Source organism: Malania oleifera, chromosome 2 (genome assembly GCF_029873635.1).
Source record: "Malania oleifera isolate guangnan ecotype guangnan chromosome 2, ASM2987363v1, whole genome shotgun sequence".
NCBI classification, from domain to species: domain Eukaryota; kingdom Viridiplantae; phylum Streptophyta; class Magnoliopsida; order Santalales; family Ximeniaceae; genus Malania; species Malania oleifera.
Genome location: NC_080418.1, coordinates 61,291,021 through 61,308,302, shown reverse-complemented (window position 1 = coordinate 61,308,302; position 17,282 = coordinate 61,291,021). Strand labels below are relative to the sequence as shown.

General features: G+C 35.2%; 1 protein-coding gene across 1 annotated transcript; it reads right to left on the bottom strand.

The window, feature by feature from the left end:
* Positions 1–14,473: 14,473 nt before the first annotated feature.
* Positions 14,474–15,669, bottom strand: LOC131149275 (E3 ubiquitin-protein ligase ATL41-like). Its single transcript, XM_058099587.1, has one exon. The coding sequence runs from the start codon at positions 15,529–15,531 to the stop codon at positions 14,776–14,778; it is 756 nt and encodes a 251-aa protein (XP_057955570.1). The 5' UTR covers positions 15,532–15,669; the 3' UTR covers positions 14,474–14,775.
* Positions 15,670–17,282: the final 1,613 nt, after the last annotated feature.

Below are 17,282 nucleotides of genomic sequence, written 5' to 3'. Positions count from 1 at the left end.
ACGATCGACCGTACTAAGTCAAAATGTTGACTTATGTACGGTTCGGTTGGCTGTATCGTTTATACTGCACAAGTTTAGTCGACCAAGGCTCAATCTTCTCAGTCAATAATGGTTTGGTCAACCCAGTATAGTATAATTAAACTAGTTCGGTCGACCGAGGCCATTTCGTTGGTCAGTTTAGGTCTTGACTTTTATTTGAAGTCACCCATGTTCACATAGGTATAACTTTTGAGTTATAAGGGACTTTTCATGTGATGTTTAGGGACCTAAAGTCAATCTATGGTCATTGAGCATTAAGTCCAAAAAATCCGACATGATCCCTAAGGTCAAACTATGGTCTTGAGCTTATCTATCCTATCATGCGTGCAATGCATTAATTATTACAAACCATGACTTGAATAAATATTACAGACTTAGATTGAATGAAATATAAATTACAAAAAATAAATATGTTGGGTCTTCATTTTCTTCAAGTCACCACTTGCTTTCATATAACTTTCTCAATATGATCCTACTCACAAACTCTGCAAACATTAAATATCAAAGTATTTGTCATAATCAAAACGGGATATGACGCATAAGGTCAACATGACTATTCTTTTCTTTCCATGGTGTGGTGCATTTGGTTGGAGAGGAATTCAAAGATTTTAGGGATATGTCTCTTCCTCTTTAAAGATGCATAAACCTAAAGCTCTCCCACCCCTCACACAAATAATTATTCCAAGATATGTATATAAAGGACAAAAAAAGAAGGACAAGAAACACAAATATCATAGAAGAATCCAAAATATGAAGACAATTATTAGAGACCAGCCTAACATAGAACTCTTGTCATAAACTAAGAAAGACCTCCTCCCCAATCACACAACATGGAAAATAAAGAATAGTCCTAATTAGGAAAACGAAGATCAAAAGCATACAAAAAATCTAGTCAAAATGAAGCTTTTGTGCACTCATAAAATTCATTACTGGTTGGATTATTGTGAATTTTTTATTATAAACAATTACGTTTGGAGCATATCTTTATGGAAAATGTCTTATTTACAGATGAAATGCTGCTAAATTTTTTCTAAACTTCTATAATTTTGGAAAATGTAATCCTATGGACTTTCATGGATATCATTGTCTTTATTTTTGAGTTCTAAGGTTGTCTTAAACACATTAAGCATCTGTATCATGCAAAAATCTTGTGAATTGCATGCTTTTATAACTTGTAGGTTTGGAAAATGTTCTATTTACAGATGGCATGCTGCAAAAAATTTGTTAATTTTTTTTTCAAAATAATCCAAGTCATATACCATATTTGTGAGAATGATTATAGTGTGCTGAATGTTAAAATATTTTTGAAAGGATGAGTGAAGTTCAAATGAATTTTGAACTTCATCTCTAAATTTACTTTTACATATGCTAAGTGAAAATTCTATTAATCATGGACTCATTTGTATTATTTGATTATTATAGTTATTTTTGAGTTCTAAGGAAGCTATGTAAACTATGAACATCACATTCTATTTTTTTATAAGACTATATTCTGATATAGATTGTTTGTGGGATGCATGAACACATTACATTATTTAATACTTATTATATGAAGCTCTTGTGCACTCAAAAATTCATTACTTGTTGGATTATTGTGAACTGTTTATTGTAAACACTTAGATTTGGAGCATATCTTTATGGAGAATGTCCTACTTACAGACGAAATGCTACCAAAATTTTTTAAACTGATAAAACATAACTATTTAAAATTGTATCATTTTTTTAACTATGTCTGAATGTCCGATTATTTTGCTATCAAATTATTGATACTTATAATACGTATACATATATGTTCAAATATCGTATACTAATTGTTTTTTTTATAATTCTAAATTTTTAGGGTTTGCGGTTGTCACAAAATCAACATGATGCCATGCATTATAGTCGGATGTAGATTTTGATTATTTTTTGTATTTTTTTTTATTATTTGAAGAGATGGAATTTTTGTATTTTAACATGAATTTGTATAATGTATTTGTATTTGAATTTGATTTTGAATTTTGAATTTTTTTTTTTTTGTTATCTGAACAAATGAAATTTTTGTATTTTAATTGAATTTGTATGATATATTTGTATTTGAATTTGAATTAGAATTTTGAATATTTTATGAATTTTTTAGTAATTATGGTTTAATGTTATGCATACAAAAAATATAATTACAAATTTTTACAAGAATTAATGATAAAAAAATTATTAATTATAAATTATTAGTGACGATTTTAAAACTGTCACAAATAATTTTTTATTTTTTAAATAGTAGTGAAGGTTTCAAAATCGTCACTAATAGTAGAGTATTAGTGATGAATTTCAAAACCGTCACTAGTAGTAGAGTAGTAGTGACAATTTTGAGCTGAACCATTGTAAAATTTATAGTGACGGTATATTAGGATTTTAGTAATGATTATAATCCGTCACTAATACTCTATTATTAGTGACGCTTTTAAGATTCGTTACTAATAAGTAGTAGTAACTGCAGTTATAGCGACTATTTCAAAACCATCACTAATATTGGTTAAACCGTCACTAATACTATTAGGGACAATTTTTTGATTATCAGTGATGGTTTTGATTTGTCACTAATACCTTTATTTTTTATAGTGAGGAATAATCTTTACCAAAATTCTCCTAAAGTGTCAAGGAGTTATGCTCATGTGGCGGCAAGACTTCACTAAATCCGACTTGGTCATACTAATCCTTATTAAAGGAAACATTCAAATGTCCAACATAGTGGTCAAGTCTCATGGATCAATAATTCTTGAACCAACTAAGGTCATCATTAAGGAACTCGAACTTAACGATAAGGAAAATAGCTCACATTCCACCAGTATTGAGGGTAACTCTCATTCTCTTATCACAATTGAGATATTAGATTATACTGCATAATTGTATAGCTGAAAGCAGAGGAGGACGTACACCTAAAATCTTCGGGCCAAAGAGACCCGCACTATCCCATTCCAAAATGGATTGTCCATGGATTTCCCAATCTCACACGAAAGCCCAAGATACTCCTCAAGGATATCAAGAGTCTGCCCTTGAGCACTCCGTAGGGTTTACTCACTTAGTACCCATTTGGATACTGAAGGAGGTAGGACGCTCACCTTGTGTACCTCCAAGAGATTTTTTTCGAAATATTTTCGGTCACATGAATAACCATAAGGATTCAATAATCATATATCTTAAATTCTAGAACACCATAATAAAACAATTCAAATCAACCACTACAAAAAATCAGGGTATTAGTGAATGATCAAATCCATCACTAATACTTATAAATTCGTCACTAATACTATTAGTGACGAATTTATAAGTATTAGTCATGATTTTAAATTAGTTTCTATATCTGCAGTTACTACTAACTGTTAGTGACGAATTTTATATTCGTCACAACCGTCACTAAAACCCTAATATCGTTACTATAAATTTTATATCGGCTCTGCTCAAATTCGTCACAAATAGTACAGTATTAGTGAAGGATTCAAATTCATCACTAATAGTAGGCTATTAGTGAAGGATCCTTCACTAATAGCCTACTATTAGTGACGAATCTAAAAACCGTCATTAATACTCCACTATTAGTGATGAATTTGAATCTTTCACTAATACTTTATTATTAGTGACAAATTTGTAATTCGTCACTAACGCCCTACTATTAGTGACTAATTTGAATCCTTCACTAATAATTAAAAAATTAAAAAAATATTTAATACTCATTGTTTTAATCATCAATTCCTGTAAAAATTTGTAATTACGTTTTCACATACATAACCTGAAACCATAATTACTACAAAATTCGTAAATTATTCAAAATTTTGAATTCAAATACAAATTCAATTATAATAAAGAAATAATATATGTTCAGATAATAAGAAAAATTTCAAAATATTCAAAATTCAAATACAAATACATTATACAAATTCAAATTAAAATACAAAAAATCCATTTGTTCAAATAACAATAAAAATTACAAAGAAATAATCAAAAGTTGCATTCAACGACTGTAGTGCATGCATGCATAGCATCGTGTTGATGTTATGACAACCACGAACCCTACAAATTAAGAATCATAAATAAAAAAAAAAAATAGTATACAAATGGAGAGCTGACGCTCAGTATAATCAGGAAGAAAAATATAGAGAGTACGTCATACAATAATTTTCAATCCTAAACGAATAACTGAAATGAATGTGAATGACATAGGTATGAATATATACAATCGTATGCATCAAACCATGCACATAAACACTTTAACTCGTTCTCAAACCAGAATATCCTTGGTGGTGGACAAATGATAATGCTTATCCATAGTTAAAAGCAAATGATATGTCATATGTGTTAATAAATGCAAATTTAGGGCTTAATGAAATGACTTTTCGTTTAACTTTCATTCATCTTTTCAAAAATATTTTAACATTCATTTTATCATAATTATCTTTGTACATGGTTTTTTTTTTTTTTTTTATAAAAATTTTAACAAAAATTCGATAGTATGCGGTCTGTAAATTGGACATTTTCCCATAAAACCTGTATCTGAAACATGTTTGTTTTCACAAAATAAAATATTTCAAGCATGTGACAACCTAAATCCACTACCAACATACAATTTACAATGTACTGCATCAGCCATGCAGTTAGCGTTCAACACAAGCATGTATTCCAGCAGTTCAATATACAATTCATATCACATAATACCATCCATCAAGAAAATATTACTAGGAAAAAGTTAAAACACAATTGAACTAAGGTTTTCTAGTTTTGTCCAAAAGGTTACTTCTCAAGCATTTTTTATACAGGTTGGGTTGTGCATGAAGTTGTTACTTAGATTCTGTGATGTTGTTGCTGGTTTACAGGTAGAAGTTTTTGGGTCATTCAAGACAAGGATTTATCTTGCAAGTAGTGATATTGATGTAAGCATATTGCTTCCTATTTGTTCTCTTGTAAAATTATGAATTAACTCTTTGTATTTTAGTCCCATACATTCAAATGCTAGGTCACAATTCTTTGCACCATAGGAGCTAGATGAAAGAATCCTTGGTGTTTTAAAATTAAGATTGCCTAGCTACTTTCTTTAGACTGTGGATGTACGTAGAAATAATCCTCCTTGATCATAGTATCATGTCTTCAGGTTGATTTAATAAGTTTTTGGTATATTGCCGCTAGTTTGTTGAGAGTTATATAATTGATGCTGTTGATAGGTCAAACCAACTGAAGGCCATAGTAATGCTTTAGTTTTTTTTAATATAAACTATATAGTCATTAATCAAGAACACAAATATCAACATAAGCAAACAAAAATATCAAAACAACAATCCCAAATTTAGGACTTAATGAAATGACTTTTCGTTTAACTTTCACTCATCTTTTCAAAAATATTTTAACATTCATTTTATGATAATTATCATTGTACATGTTTTTTTTTTTTTTGAAAAAATTTTAACGAAATTTCGGTAGCATGCCGTCTATAAATTGGACATTTTCCCATAAAACCTATACCTGAAACATGCTTGCTTTCACAAAATAAAATAATTCAAGCATGCAACAACCTAAATCCACTATCAGCATGCAATTCATAATGTACTACATCAGCCATGCAGTTGGCGCTCAATACAAACATGTATTCCAGTAGTTCAATATACAATTCATATCACATAATACCATCCATCAAGTAAATATTATCAGGAAAAAGTTAAAATACAATTGAACTAAGGTTTTCTAGTTTTGTCCAGAAGGTTGCTTCTTAAGCATTCTTGATGCATCTTGGGTTGTGCATGAAGTTGTTACTTAGATTATGTGATGTTGATGTGATAGATTGAGTTGAGGTTTCTTGGGAATAATTAAATTAACAACACAATCAATAAAGTTCCAGTATCTCCCCAATAATTCATAATTCAACATATGAATACAATTAAACAACCAATAGAGCTACCAACATGCAGTTCAAATTACATTTTACATACCTTCTAATAAGAGGAGCCACCTGCATCATTTGTTCGAACTGCGCTTGCCTATTCATCATGGCTTCCAATTGGGCTTGAAAGGTGGACACCATGTCTTTCAATTGTTGGTTCTCCACTACAACGATAGACACCGTGTGTTTCGATTCCTGGTTCTCCACTACAACGTTGGACACCGTGTCTTTTAATTCCTGGTTCTCGATTTCCACCATCTGCATCCATTGAACCATCTCCTCGCACGAGACTCGACATCTCAATGCGCCCATTCCATGTCTACACGAGCTGTCGCACCCATAGATAATGATGTTGTTGGGGGCGATGTATCTACTTCCAAGACCTTTCACCTAGCCCCCTACTCATTCCCCAAGCACTTGAGTAGTTATTTGGAAATCTACATTTGCTGACTCCCCTCTGAAACAGGTGCATTCCTTAGCTCGACCATCCATGCCTAATTTCAGTCATGAAAAAGATAAAAAAAAAGAAGAAGAAGTAAGAATACAACTCCGATGTTTTGAATCAAGCAATAAACTAAATATTTTCTTTGACTTATATGTTTGCCCTGCACACCCTCGCACCACTCCCCCGATCGTCGTTGGTGTGTTCGCTGATAAAGATCCGGTAGCGCCTCCTCTACCCTAGTCTCATGATCATGCTACATTATCATATAAGACATCATTAATATTAAGTCATGTAATGGTCAGATAGTTTTATATATATTAATTACCCATCGATGATTTACGAATGACCTCGACCCACAGCAATGCGTCGTAGGGAGTTTGCTGCAGTTCGCAGCATTTGTTTCACATATAGCCTACAAAAAAGATGTAATAAATTTTTATTAGTGACATCAATGTGAAAAAGAAGTGATTATAATACAAACACATAACTTGATAGTGTGGGTTGCAAAAATGGCGACACACCACCTCCCAATCCTCTTGAGATATCTTATCATATGAGCGTGCTTCTGCTTGATCTCCCACCGCCCAAAAATGCTCGTGCATTTTCAAGCGATACCTCTTAAATTTACTACACAGTTGGATGTCCACCACCCTCTTCACATGGTCAGCCTTGAGGATGTTCATGTCGAACTCCTCTTGCATAGGTAATACAATTAGAATGATAGACAGTTGTTAATTGACTAGTACATTAAAGTAAAACAAAAAACAAAAAACAAAAAAAAATGTTTGGGATTACTTACCAAAATGCGCATGTGAAGAACGATGCGCTACTCCTGAGTCACCTGCGGCCAACTGAAGGTCGTGACTGGAGCATACTGTTGGCATATAATGCCGAGCTCCCGAGTCCATGATGTGCACCAATTGTTAAGAGGGGCTATGTAGCCTGGAGGAATGTCGATCCGAATCCGCTGCTTAGTCCTCTCCAGCTACTTCTTCAACGCCATGTTCTTCGCTACACCACGACCTAACCTCACCATGGATGTAGATGCTGAAAGCAGAGTTAAATTAAGAATAACATAATCATACATGTGAATAACCTTCAATAGTTGAAATGTGAATAAATTAATCGTAGGCTTACCAACACTGCTCATCATGGTCAGCAACTCACCCTGCATATTAGTCACATCTGTGATATCCATGTATGGCCGAGGTCCGAATGGCTTAGACAATGATGGTGCCGCAGCACCACCAACATGCTCCGCTGGTCTCAAGGCCGCTAGATCAACCTCGTGCGATGACGTAGTCGATAGCGTTGAAGGAAGTCAGCCACGACGGCCTCCTAGTGCCATGTTTTCAAAATATTAGATAAGTAAATATAAAAAAGTACGAATATTAGATGGATGCATAATAAATATATTTTTAGTTATTTACACATGTCAGATACATGGCGACAACCTTCACTTGCTTACCCCCTACATGTCCTCAATATCGGTATCATCCTCACTTTCTAAAGTATCTTCCTCTTCACTACAGTACTCGACCCCTGTTTCATCTTCCCCATTAGTTTCCTCATCGTCGATGAAGTGAACGTCTACAAAAGGTTCGATTGTAATGTTAGCAGTCTCTACGGCTTCTGCCGTGGCACCAACCCTATGCAATGGTATAAGATCGGGGCCTTCTTCTACAACATTGATAGGAGATTGCGGTGCTACACTTACAAATGGATCATCTTCTTGGAGTGCAGCCTCACTAGCACTCATCTCCCCATCTGCAACTTCTGTAATAGCGTACAAACTTCAAGGGGGAATCTTTTGGGCCACATGTCATTCACCTTTCAATTTTGTGTCTTTAAGGTAAAACATTTGTTCTACCTACGTCGCTAGCACAAAAGGGTCATTTTGATATCATGTCTTACTAAATTTGATGCTAGTAAAGCATGCATCCATGTTTATCCTAGTCTTTTATTGCCAATGTCCCACTAGGTACACTTGAATAGGTGGACGAGTCTGTTGGCTCTATATCTAAGCTCTATAATGTCATCCAACACACCAAAGTAGTCAATTTATTCATCTCCTTCTGTGCCTAGCACTGCAAACCCACAATTTTGGGTTCTTCTATGCAGTTCGAGGGAGTTTGTATGAAATCATAATCCGTTGACAATGCAACTGTTGTAGTGGTTAACTCGTTGATCGAGGCTGTATGCCAACGCATACAAATCTTTACTTGTTGTTGGTTCCTTATTGTAATACATGACTTTCATCTATTAAATAAACAAAAATTTAGAAGAATAAATCGTTAATAGTGAAAACGTACATTGCTTCATACTCAAACAGTATTTGTTACTTACATGACTCCCAAAACAATTGATAAATTCCTTCTTATGTCTTTCGTCAACATTCCTTTCATTTTGGGCTAGAAGTTCAGTTTTATGTTCGCTATATGCAATAGTAGTACATGTTAATGTCAACTAAGTATCTAAGTATACATATATAAATACAATATAAAGTAAGGAGTTTGGAACCACGTACTCGATATATGGAACATTTTCATCACAATTATTGAGGACGTAAAAATGAGCCTTTTGTAGGTCGTCCATATAAATGAAATAATAAACTCGTGCACCGAAAGGCCTAACATTTTCTAGAAATATAGAGCTCCTTGGTTCTTCATCTTCAGCATTAATAGCATGAACATCTGTATTTCGCTCCTCACGAGTGAACCTTGTGTCAATATCATATAGATACATTGAGCAAAATGTAAGACATTCACAGTCAATGTATGCCTAAATGATTGAACCTTCTGGCCGTGCCTTATTGCGTACATATCCCTTTAAAGTGGACAAGAACCTGTGCATTTAACATAGCATTATAGACTTGTAGACACGGAAAAGAAAAAAAAAATAAGGACATCACGTGACCATTATACAAGGACTTTATAATTTACTCTCAATAGGATACATCCAACGATATTGAACCGGTCCTCCAATTATGGCCTCCCTTGGTAAATGGATTGCTAAGTGGACCATCACATCGAAGAATGTTGGCGAAAATATTTTCTCCATCTTGCACTGTATGATCACGATGTCATCCTCTAACCGTTCAAGTACGTTTACACTCAATTTTTTAGAGCACAATTGTCGAAAAAAGATCCCTAACTCAATTAGCACCGAGCGAACATCTTCAGTCAAGTGTCCACGAAGGAAAATGGGTAGAACCCGTTGTAGAAGGACGTGACAGACATGACTTTTCATTCCTAACATCTTCCTTTCCTTTATGTTTATGCATCGAGCTATGTTCGATGCATATCCATTAGGGAACTTCACTGATTTCAATCATTTGAAGAATTTATTCTTCTCATCCTTCGAAAATGTGTAACAAGCTGATGGCATGAGAATTTTGCCCCATCACGAAACAAGTGCAACTCAGGTCGTATTCACATATCTTCCATATCCTGGTGAGCATTTGTAGTGTCCTTTGTCTTCCCATTTCTATCCAGCAATGTACAAATGACATTCTCACAAATATTCTTTTCGATGTGCATGACATCCAAATTGTGGCGTAGTGGAAGATCTTTCCAGTATGGCAACTCGAAGAAGATGCTTTTCTTTGTCCAATTCAATTCTCGCTCAGCGCATTTTCTTTTTCTACTAGTCGGTGGCTTCCCAAATTTCACATCTTCAATCAACCTGAGCTGGTTTAATATCTCCCCCATTTAGTCACTTTGGTTGCGACCTTCGTTCAGGTTTTCCATTAAAGCTTTTGACGCCACGAGTCCTCCAAGGATGTCCAGTTCGTAGAAAACGATGATGACACATAAAGCATAACTTGTGGTCATGCTTCAAGGATAAGAACCCAGCATCCTTATTACATACTGGGCATGCTAAGTAACCTTTTGTGCTCCAACCTAACAAGTTGTCGTAAGCGAGGAAATCATTAATTGTCCACAACACTGCAGCATGCATCCAAAATGTTGTCCCGGTTTCCACATCGAATGTCTCCACCCCTTTTTCCCATAGTTCTTTCAACTCGTCATTTAACGGACGTAGGTAAACATCAATATCATTACTAGGTGCCCTCAGTTTGGGAATGAGTAGAGACATATAAATGAAAGGTTCGTTCATACAACTCCATGATGGTATATTGTATGGTGTCATTATAACTGACCACATGCTATACGGGTTGCTCATGTTATCGAAAGGATTAAACCCATTTGAAGCAAGGCCAAGTCTGATGTTGCGAGGATCACTAGCAAACCATAGATGCATTTTATCAAAATCGACCCAAGCTTCGGAGTCCACTAGATGACTAAGGGTGTTTCCATCTTGAAGACGTTTCTCTTGATGCCATCTCATATTTGTAGCAGTCTTTTTAAACATATACAATTGTTGCAGTCGCGGGATTAATGGACAATATCGCAAAACCTTTTTTGGGATCATTTTACCCTTCTTCTAATTAGTTGTATAGCTTGGTTCACTACATTCTGGGCATTTGTTCGCATTTTCATGTTCACCATAAAAGAGTGTACAATCATACCTACACGCATGTATTAGAGTATAACCAAGACCCAATTCACGCATGTATGTCTTCGCCTCATAAAAAGACTTCGGAAGTGTTTCACCATCAGACAATGCCACTTTAATGAGGCTTAAATGCATGTTGAATGCACTCTGAGATAACCCATGCATTGTCCTTACATGAAGCAACTTTATCTGAAACTCTAATTTTGAGAACTTTTTACAGTTTGGATATAGGGGCACTCGTGCATCCCTTATAAGATTAGCAAATGGTTTACCGAGTCGATTCAACGTACTAGGATCACAAGGTATGGTACCTGCTGAAGTCGATTCATCACTAGTATGCGACACACCGACATTGCCCGCGTCCACTGCTATCTCCCTTTGCAAGTCACTTAACATTTCAATTAACCCTTTCGAACATGTATCACCACCTACTATATTTGCCCCCTCATCTTCATCGTTATCATCATCACTATGAACTGCGTAATCATCACCGTGGAACGCCCATGTTGTGTACCTTTTCTCCATTCCAAAGTCTAATAAATGTGAATGGACCAACTCAATGTGTTTGAATGTTATGTTTTGGAATTTTTTGTAAGGACACCTTATTCTACTAACTTTATTTGCACGAGGACGCGCGAACTCTATGAAATCATGTACTCCTTTCACGAATTCTGACAAAAACCTACCCCGAGCATTCATCCAACGTTCATCCAACTCTTATCCATGTTCATTAATTACCCTATAACTTGTTCAAGTAAATGGTATTCATTATATTATCGTAATGTTTATAATGCATGCATCGTGAATCCTATAATCAACCATCATACTCTAAAGGGTACGGATTCTATCCCATTCAGGAATGTTGCATTTACATTGTGATCAATTGCTCAAATTCCTTCGTCGTAGTCATTATAAATTTCGGCAGCATCTCCCCATGACTCTCCAAGTACACCAGATGGGGAAGTAAATATGTTGCTAGTTTTCCATCACTAACAAAATTGTAACGATGTCCCACTATGCACCCAGAGAACACAAGTAGAGATGTGCTCGAAATATATAATGACAATTCACAAAGGCGTGAACGATGACAACAATGTAAATACAACTTCCAAAACTGTCCATTTGGTCTAAACTGTCCATTTGGTGGATCTAAACAGTCCTCATCTTACAACATTAGAGAATAACATAAATAAGTTGATTTTCAACATTTTATATTCACTTGAATGTGCTGACTTTTAGCACTATAAATGAAATTAAATGTGTAGATTCTTAATATTAAATCATCACATGCTGATTTTACAAGGACAAGGCTAGCTAAAACACACATTGGAATTTTTTATTTTCAAAAGGACAACACATTTTTTTAGAAAACAAAAAATATAATACTCAGCTCGAACAAAAAAGAAACCTCAAAGCAGTACATTTATAACAATAATTTTCATTTTTAGGGAATTTTGGGTGGGTTTAGGTTTAGTTTCCTCTTCCAATTTAAACTATAATAAAAATATGGAGAAAAAATACTGACCTCCCTGGTGAAGGCGAAGGCGAGGGGCTGCGATGGCGACGGGTTCTATGAACGAACGGCGACGGGCCCTCGGCTGCGATGGTTAGTGAATAAACAACGATGGGCTCTTGAGTTGCAATGGTCTGCGAACGGCGACAGGCCCTCGGGCTGCGACGAATGACGATGGCGTTGCGAAGGAGAGAGGAGAATCCGAAGGGGAGGATCGGGAGAGGAGCGGGAAAGAGATAAGGGAAAGGAGGGAAAAGAGAAAGATTGGGGTGAAACCCGATAAATAAAAGAAATAGTAGTGACGAATCCTATAACCGTCACTACTAGTGTGAAATGAATTAATTCTTTTTTTAAATAAAAGAACTAGTAGTGACGAAACTTCCAAACGGTCACTACTAAAGGACTAATAGTGACGAATATTCCAATCGCCACTAATACTCGCCTTCTAATTTTTATTTTATTTTTAAATAAAAGGGTAGTAGTGACGTTCCCAAATCCGTCGCTAATAACAGTCTAGTAGTGACAAATGTCAAAATTCATCACTAATACTCGCCCTTTAAATTTTTATTTTTATTTTTAAATAAAAATACAGCAGTGATGATCTCATATCCGTCACTAATAACGATCTAGTAGTGACGAATAACTAGATTTGACACTAATACTCTACTTCTAAATTTTTTTAATTTGTTTTAAATAAAAAAGCAGTAGTGACGGTCCCACATCCGTCACTAGTAACAATCTAGTAGTGACGAATGATCAGTTTCGTCACTAATACTCACATTCTAAATTTTTTTATTTTTTTTAAAAATAAAAGTGCAATAGTGATGGTTTTATATCCGTTACTAATAACAACCTAGTAGTGACGAATGACCAGATTCGTCACTAATACTCTACTTCTAAATTTTTTAATTTTTTTTAAATAAAATAATAGTAGTGACTGTCCCAGATCCGTGTCTAGTACTCTGTATCAAAATTTTTTATTTATTTTAAAAGAAGGGAAGTATTAGTGACGGTTCTCAAATCCGTCACTAGTAAGAGGCCAATAGTGATGAATATACATATTCGTCACTAATACTCTGAATTATATTTTTTTATTTATTTTTAAATAAGGGAAGTATTAGTGACAGTTCTCAAATTCGTCACTAATAATGAGTCAATAGTGACAAATTTGTATATTCATCACTAATATTCTTAAACAAAAATTCTTATTTTTTTAAAAATAATAGTAGTGACACTTATTTAATCGTCACTAATGAATATCTTTTAGTGAAGGATTTAATTCGTCACTAATACCGTAGAAATCGTCGCTAATATTTTTCCAAGATAATTTATGCGCGAAAAATGATTTCTCGAGATTTTTTTTTTCGGTTTTTAGTGATGAAATTATTAATGACAAATTCATTTCGTCACTAATAGTGCGGTATTAGTAACGGTTACTAAAATCGTCATTAATACCCACTTTTAGTTACAAAATTGAATCTATAGCTAATAATTTCGTTATTAAAAATCAATTTTTTTTGTAGCGAACCATAATATTATAGAAATATAATCAAATTAACCCCATGACAGCCGTAAAGTAGCATCCAGATTAATGTATCATACCTCTTGGTTAATGTATCATACCTCTTAGTTTATAATTACATGCCAAAATCATGTGTTAAGATCACAAGAACACTGCGACCTTAACGCCAACCATATTCAATGAAGTTGATTTTTTGAGAGATTGAACAATCTCCTTTTTCTATGACAGGACGGCGGAATGGAAAAAGGAAATTTCAACGTGAGTTCTGCGTACGGACTGATTTGATTCCAATTCCCCGTTTTGAATTTATGCAAAGGAAATTTCAGCGTGAACTGATGACTTGTCAACATATTCCTTATTAGTGTTCAAACATAAAAAAATAATAACCATTGCAAGCATCTTGGGGCGTTCACATGCGCTGCACCTACTCCATAACTTTTTATCATATGTACTTAATTAATCACCCATTATCAACTTAGATTACCAATTAAATGCTCATTAATTAATTTTGCACCGTCCACCATATTATTATTTATTATAAGAAATACAGAGTATCTCACTCTTTCCAAAATACAAAGAAATATATCTATACCATTCTTATCGTCTGTATTAAGTAACCATTTCAGCTTAATACTAATTCCACTCACCATTTTCAAAACTAAAAATTAAAAAACAAAAAAAAATTACTTTTTCGACTTTGTACTCGGACCCTTGGCCTAAAGCGAACACAAAGTCTTACATGCCTAACACGTTTCGAAAATTTTATGTAAAAAATAAAAATAAAAATTGTGTGAAGGAATTAAAATTTACAATAACGAAGAAAATTGCTGTACCTATTGCCTCTCTAAGTCTTCAACATTACCGTCTTCTTGCCCATGGGTGGTTTGAATGCTTCTCGACGATATTTCCCAACTCAACATCCTCCGGAACGAACCCAATCTCGAACTCGACCCACCAGCTTTCCCCGACAAGTTTTGCACCGCTCCACCCTCCGACGACGTCGCTTCTACGCCACACAACGTCGAGCTCGCCCGCTCCAACCGCCGCGGCGTCGGGGCGCTGGGTGCAACCGCAACCGCAAACCGGGCAGGCGACTCACGAGACTCCGGCTCCAACCGCGGTTTGGCGTTGCCCCGGCACACGGGACACGTGGGGTTGGACCGCAACCAGGTGTCGATGCAGTCCTTGTGGAACGCGTGCTTGCAGTTTGGCAGAAGCCTAACGATTTCTTCCTCCTCTACAACGCTCAGGCAGACGGCGCACTCTCCGCCGACCTGGCGGCCGCCGTCGTATTTCTTCGCAGGGAAGGTCGGGAGCGCGGCGATGATCGCCGGTTCGAGGCCGGCGCTGGGCGACTCCGGGGAGTGATTTGCGTGATGAGCCAAGACAAGTCCTGCGTGATGGGTGGCGCTGCGGCGGCGGGCTTGTCGGCGGAGGGCGAATCTTGCGTAGACGTGGAGTGCGATAACGACTAGAACGACGACGGACAGGGAGATGATGGCTGAGAGCATGATCTTGCTGTTGAGGTCGTATGAGTTCCGGTGGTGAAAGAAGGGTTCGTCGTCGTCATGGTGGTCATCGAAGTTCATGGTGATTACCAGGCGGTGCGCCGCCGCCCAGAGTGGAGGAGCTGGGCTGGAGAGCGGTGGCTGGCCGGTCTTCTTATTTTTGCTTGGGTTTTGTTGTTGTGGTTTGTTGAATGCGTGGCTGTTGAATTGGGTTTAAGCCAATTTAAAGAGAAGAAAAATGTCATGAGAACTAAATCTTCTCAAGGTGTTGAAAGTTGAATGTTGACTTTCTTTCGTTTACTTTTTGGCTATTTCTCTTTTATTGCATATGCAAAAAAGATGAATAAATAAATAAATAAAATTCATATATACCAATTAATTGGGAAATTATTGTATGTAAATTTTTTTAATAATAAAAGGGTCCGATCATAATTTAAATGTCTATTTAAAAAAAAAAAAAAACTTTGTATTGCAACACCTTAACCCGATGCCAACTTAAATATGATATATTTAATTAATTACAATTTAGAATATTATTCATTCTTTCTTGGCAACTAATAGGAGCTACATATATTATGTTCTATAATAAAATTAAAAAATATATAAATGGTGGCTATAAAATGTTAGATGAGTGGGGATAATTAATTAAATATTATATAAATTAACTTCAGGGGAGGCGGAGGGGGCAGTTGATGTGGCCGCCTCGCGACTTCCGTCCATGCGGAGACTTCCGTGCACGTGTTTGTTATTAACTACTGATACTAAATGCTGTTCTCAATTTATTATTTTTAATTACTTTGCCTAAATGGTTGCCGAATCATTAATCACGTTACAATGTTCTATTTTTATGCAAAACTTACTTGCTACCTAAATTGATTTCCTAAGAATTTAACGTGTACATAATATGTATAGCTAAAAAGATTTGAGTAAAAAAGGAAATATAAATAAAAGGAATATATATATATATATATATATATATATATGGTCCAAATCAAAAGCCTAATAATATTCCTTTTTTAGTTATATTATTTTAATTATCATAATATATAAGCTCCTTTAGAAATACAAGCAAATTAGGAATGAAATCAGGGACTTGGGTTTAGGGTTGCCTGTCTTAAACAAAAGCAAGAATAGTATGTTTCATATATGGTAACTAAATAAGCAATTATAAGAGGGGGAAAAATCTTGAAAATGAAAACTAATCAAACTATTAAGATAAAAGTAATTGAATTCATGGATCAATATTGACAAGAGGCCCTTTCTCTTTGCGAGAGAAAATTAGGTTCTCTTGGAGGGCTAATATGGTCCTCTAGTAAGGCTCCCCTCATGCATCCAATGAAATTATTTCAAATAGATAATCCCACCAAATTACATGTAGGCCCTACTAATGAAGCTCAAACATGCTGCTTATCCTTTTATAAGATATTCATTGTAGGATCTCATAATTTTATTCATTTTTTATATGATAATTAGTATCCACATAGCTCTTTTATTGATCACTATGTCTCATGACCTCATATTAGATGTGTACTAGGGAGTTCTTGAGTTTATAAGGAGGGTTGAATCCTAATTAAATGAGACACCTTTTGTAGGACAAAGACTTGAGACCAGTGGACCAAAGTGCACAATACCTCACGAGAGTTGCACCCACGACCATTACAATATGGTACTCAAATCCAAGTTGAGCTTGGCATAACAAAATTTGCTAAGTTGGAGGAGATAATCAAGGACTAAATATAGAACCGGCCTAGAAGGTTAACTTAATCTATTAGATGGTTAACTTAATCAGGTACTCAAAACATGAGGCAAAATTCAAATCAAGACCATGAGCA

Coding starts and splice junctions, on each gene's coding strand:
- LOC131149275 (XM_058099587.1), bottom strand. CDS start 15,531: ATGAACTTCGATGACCACCATGACGACGACGAACCCTTCTTTCACCAC.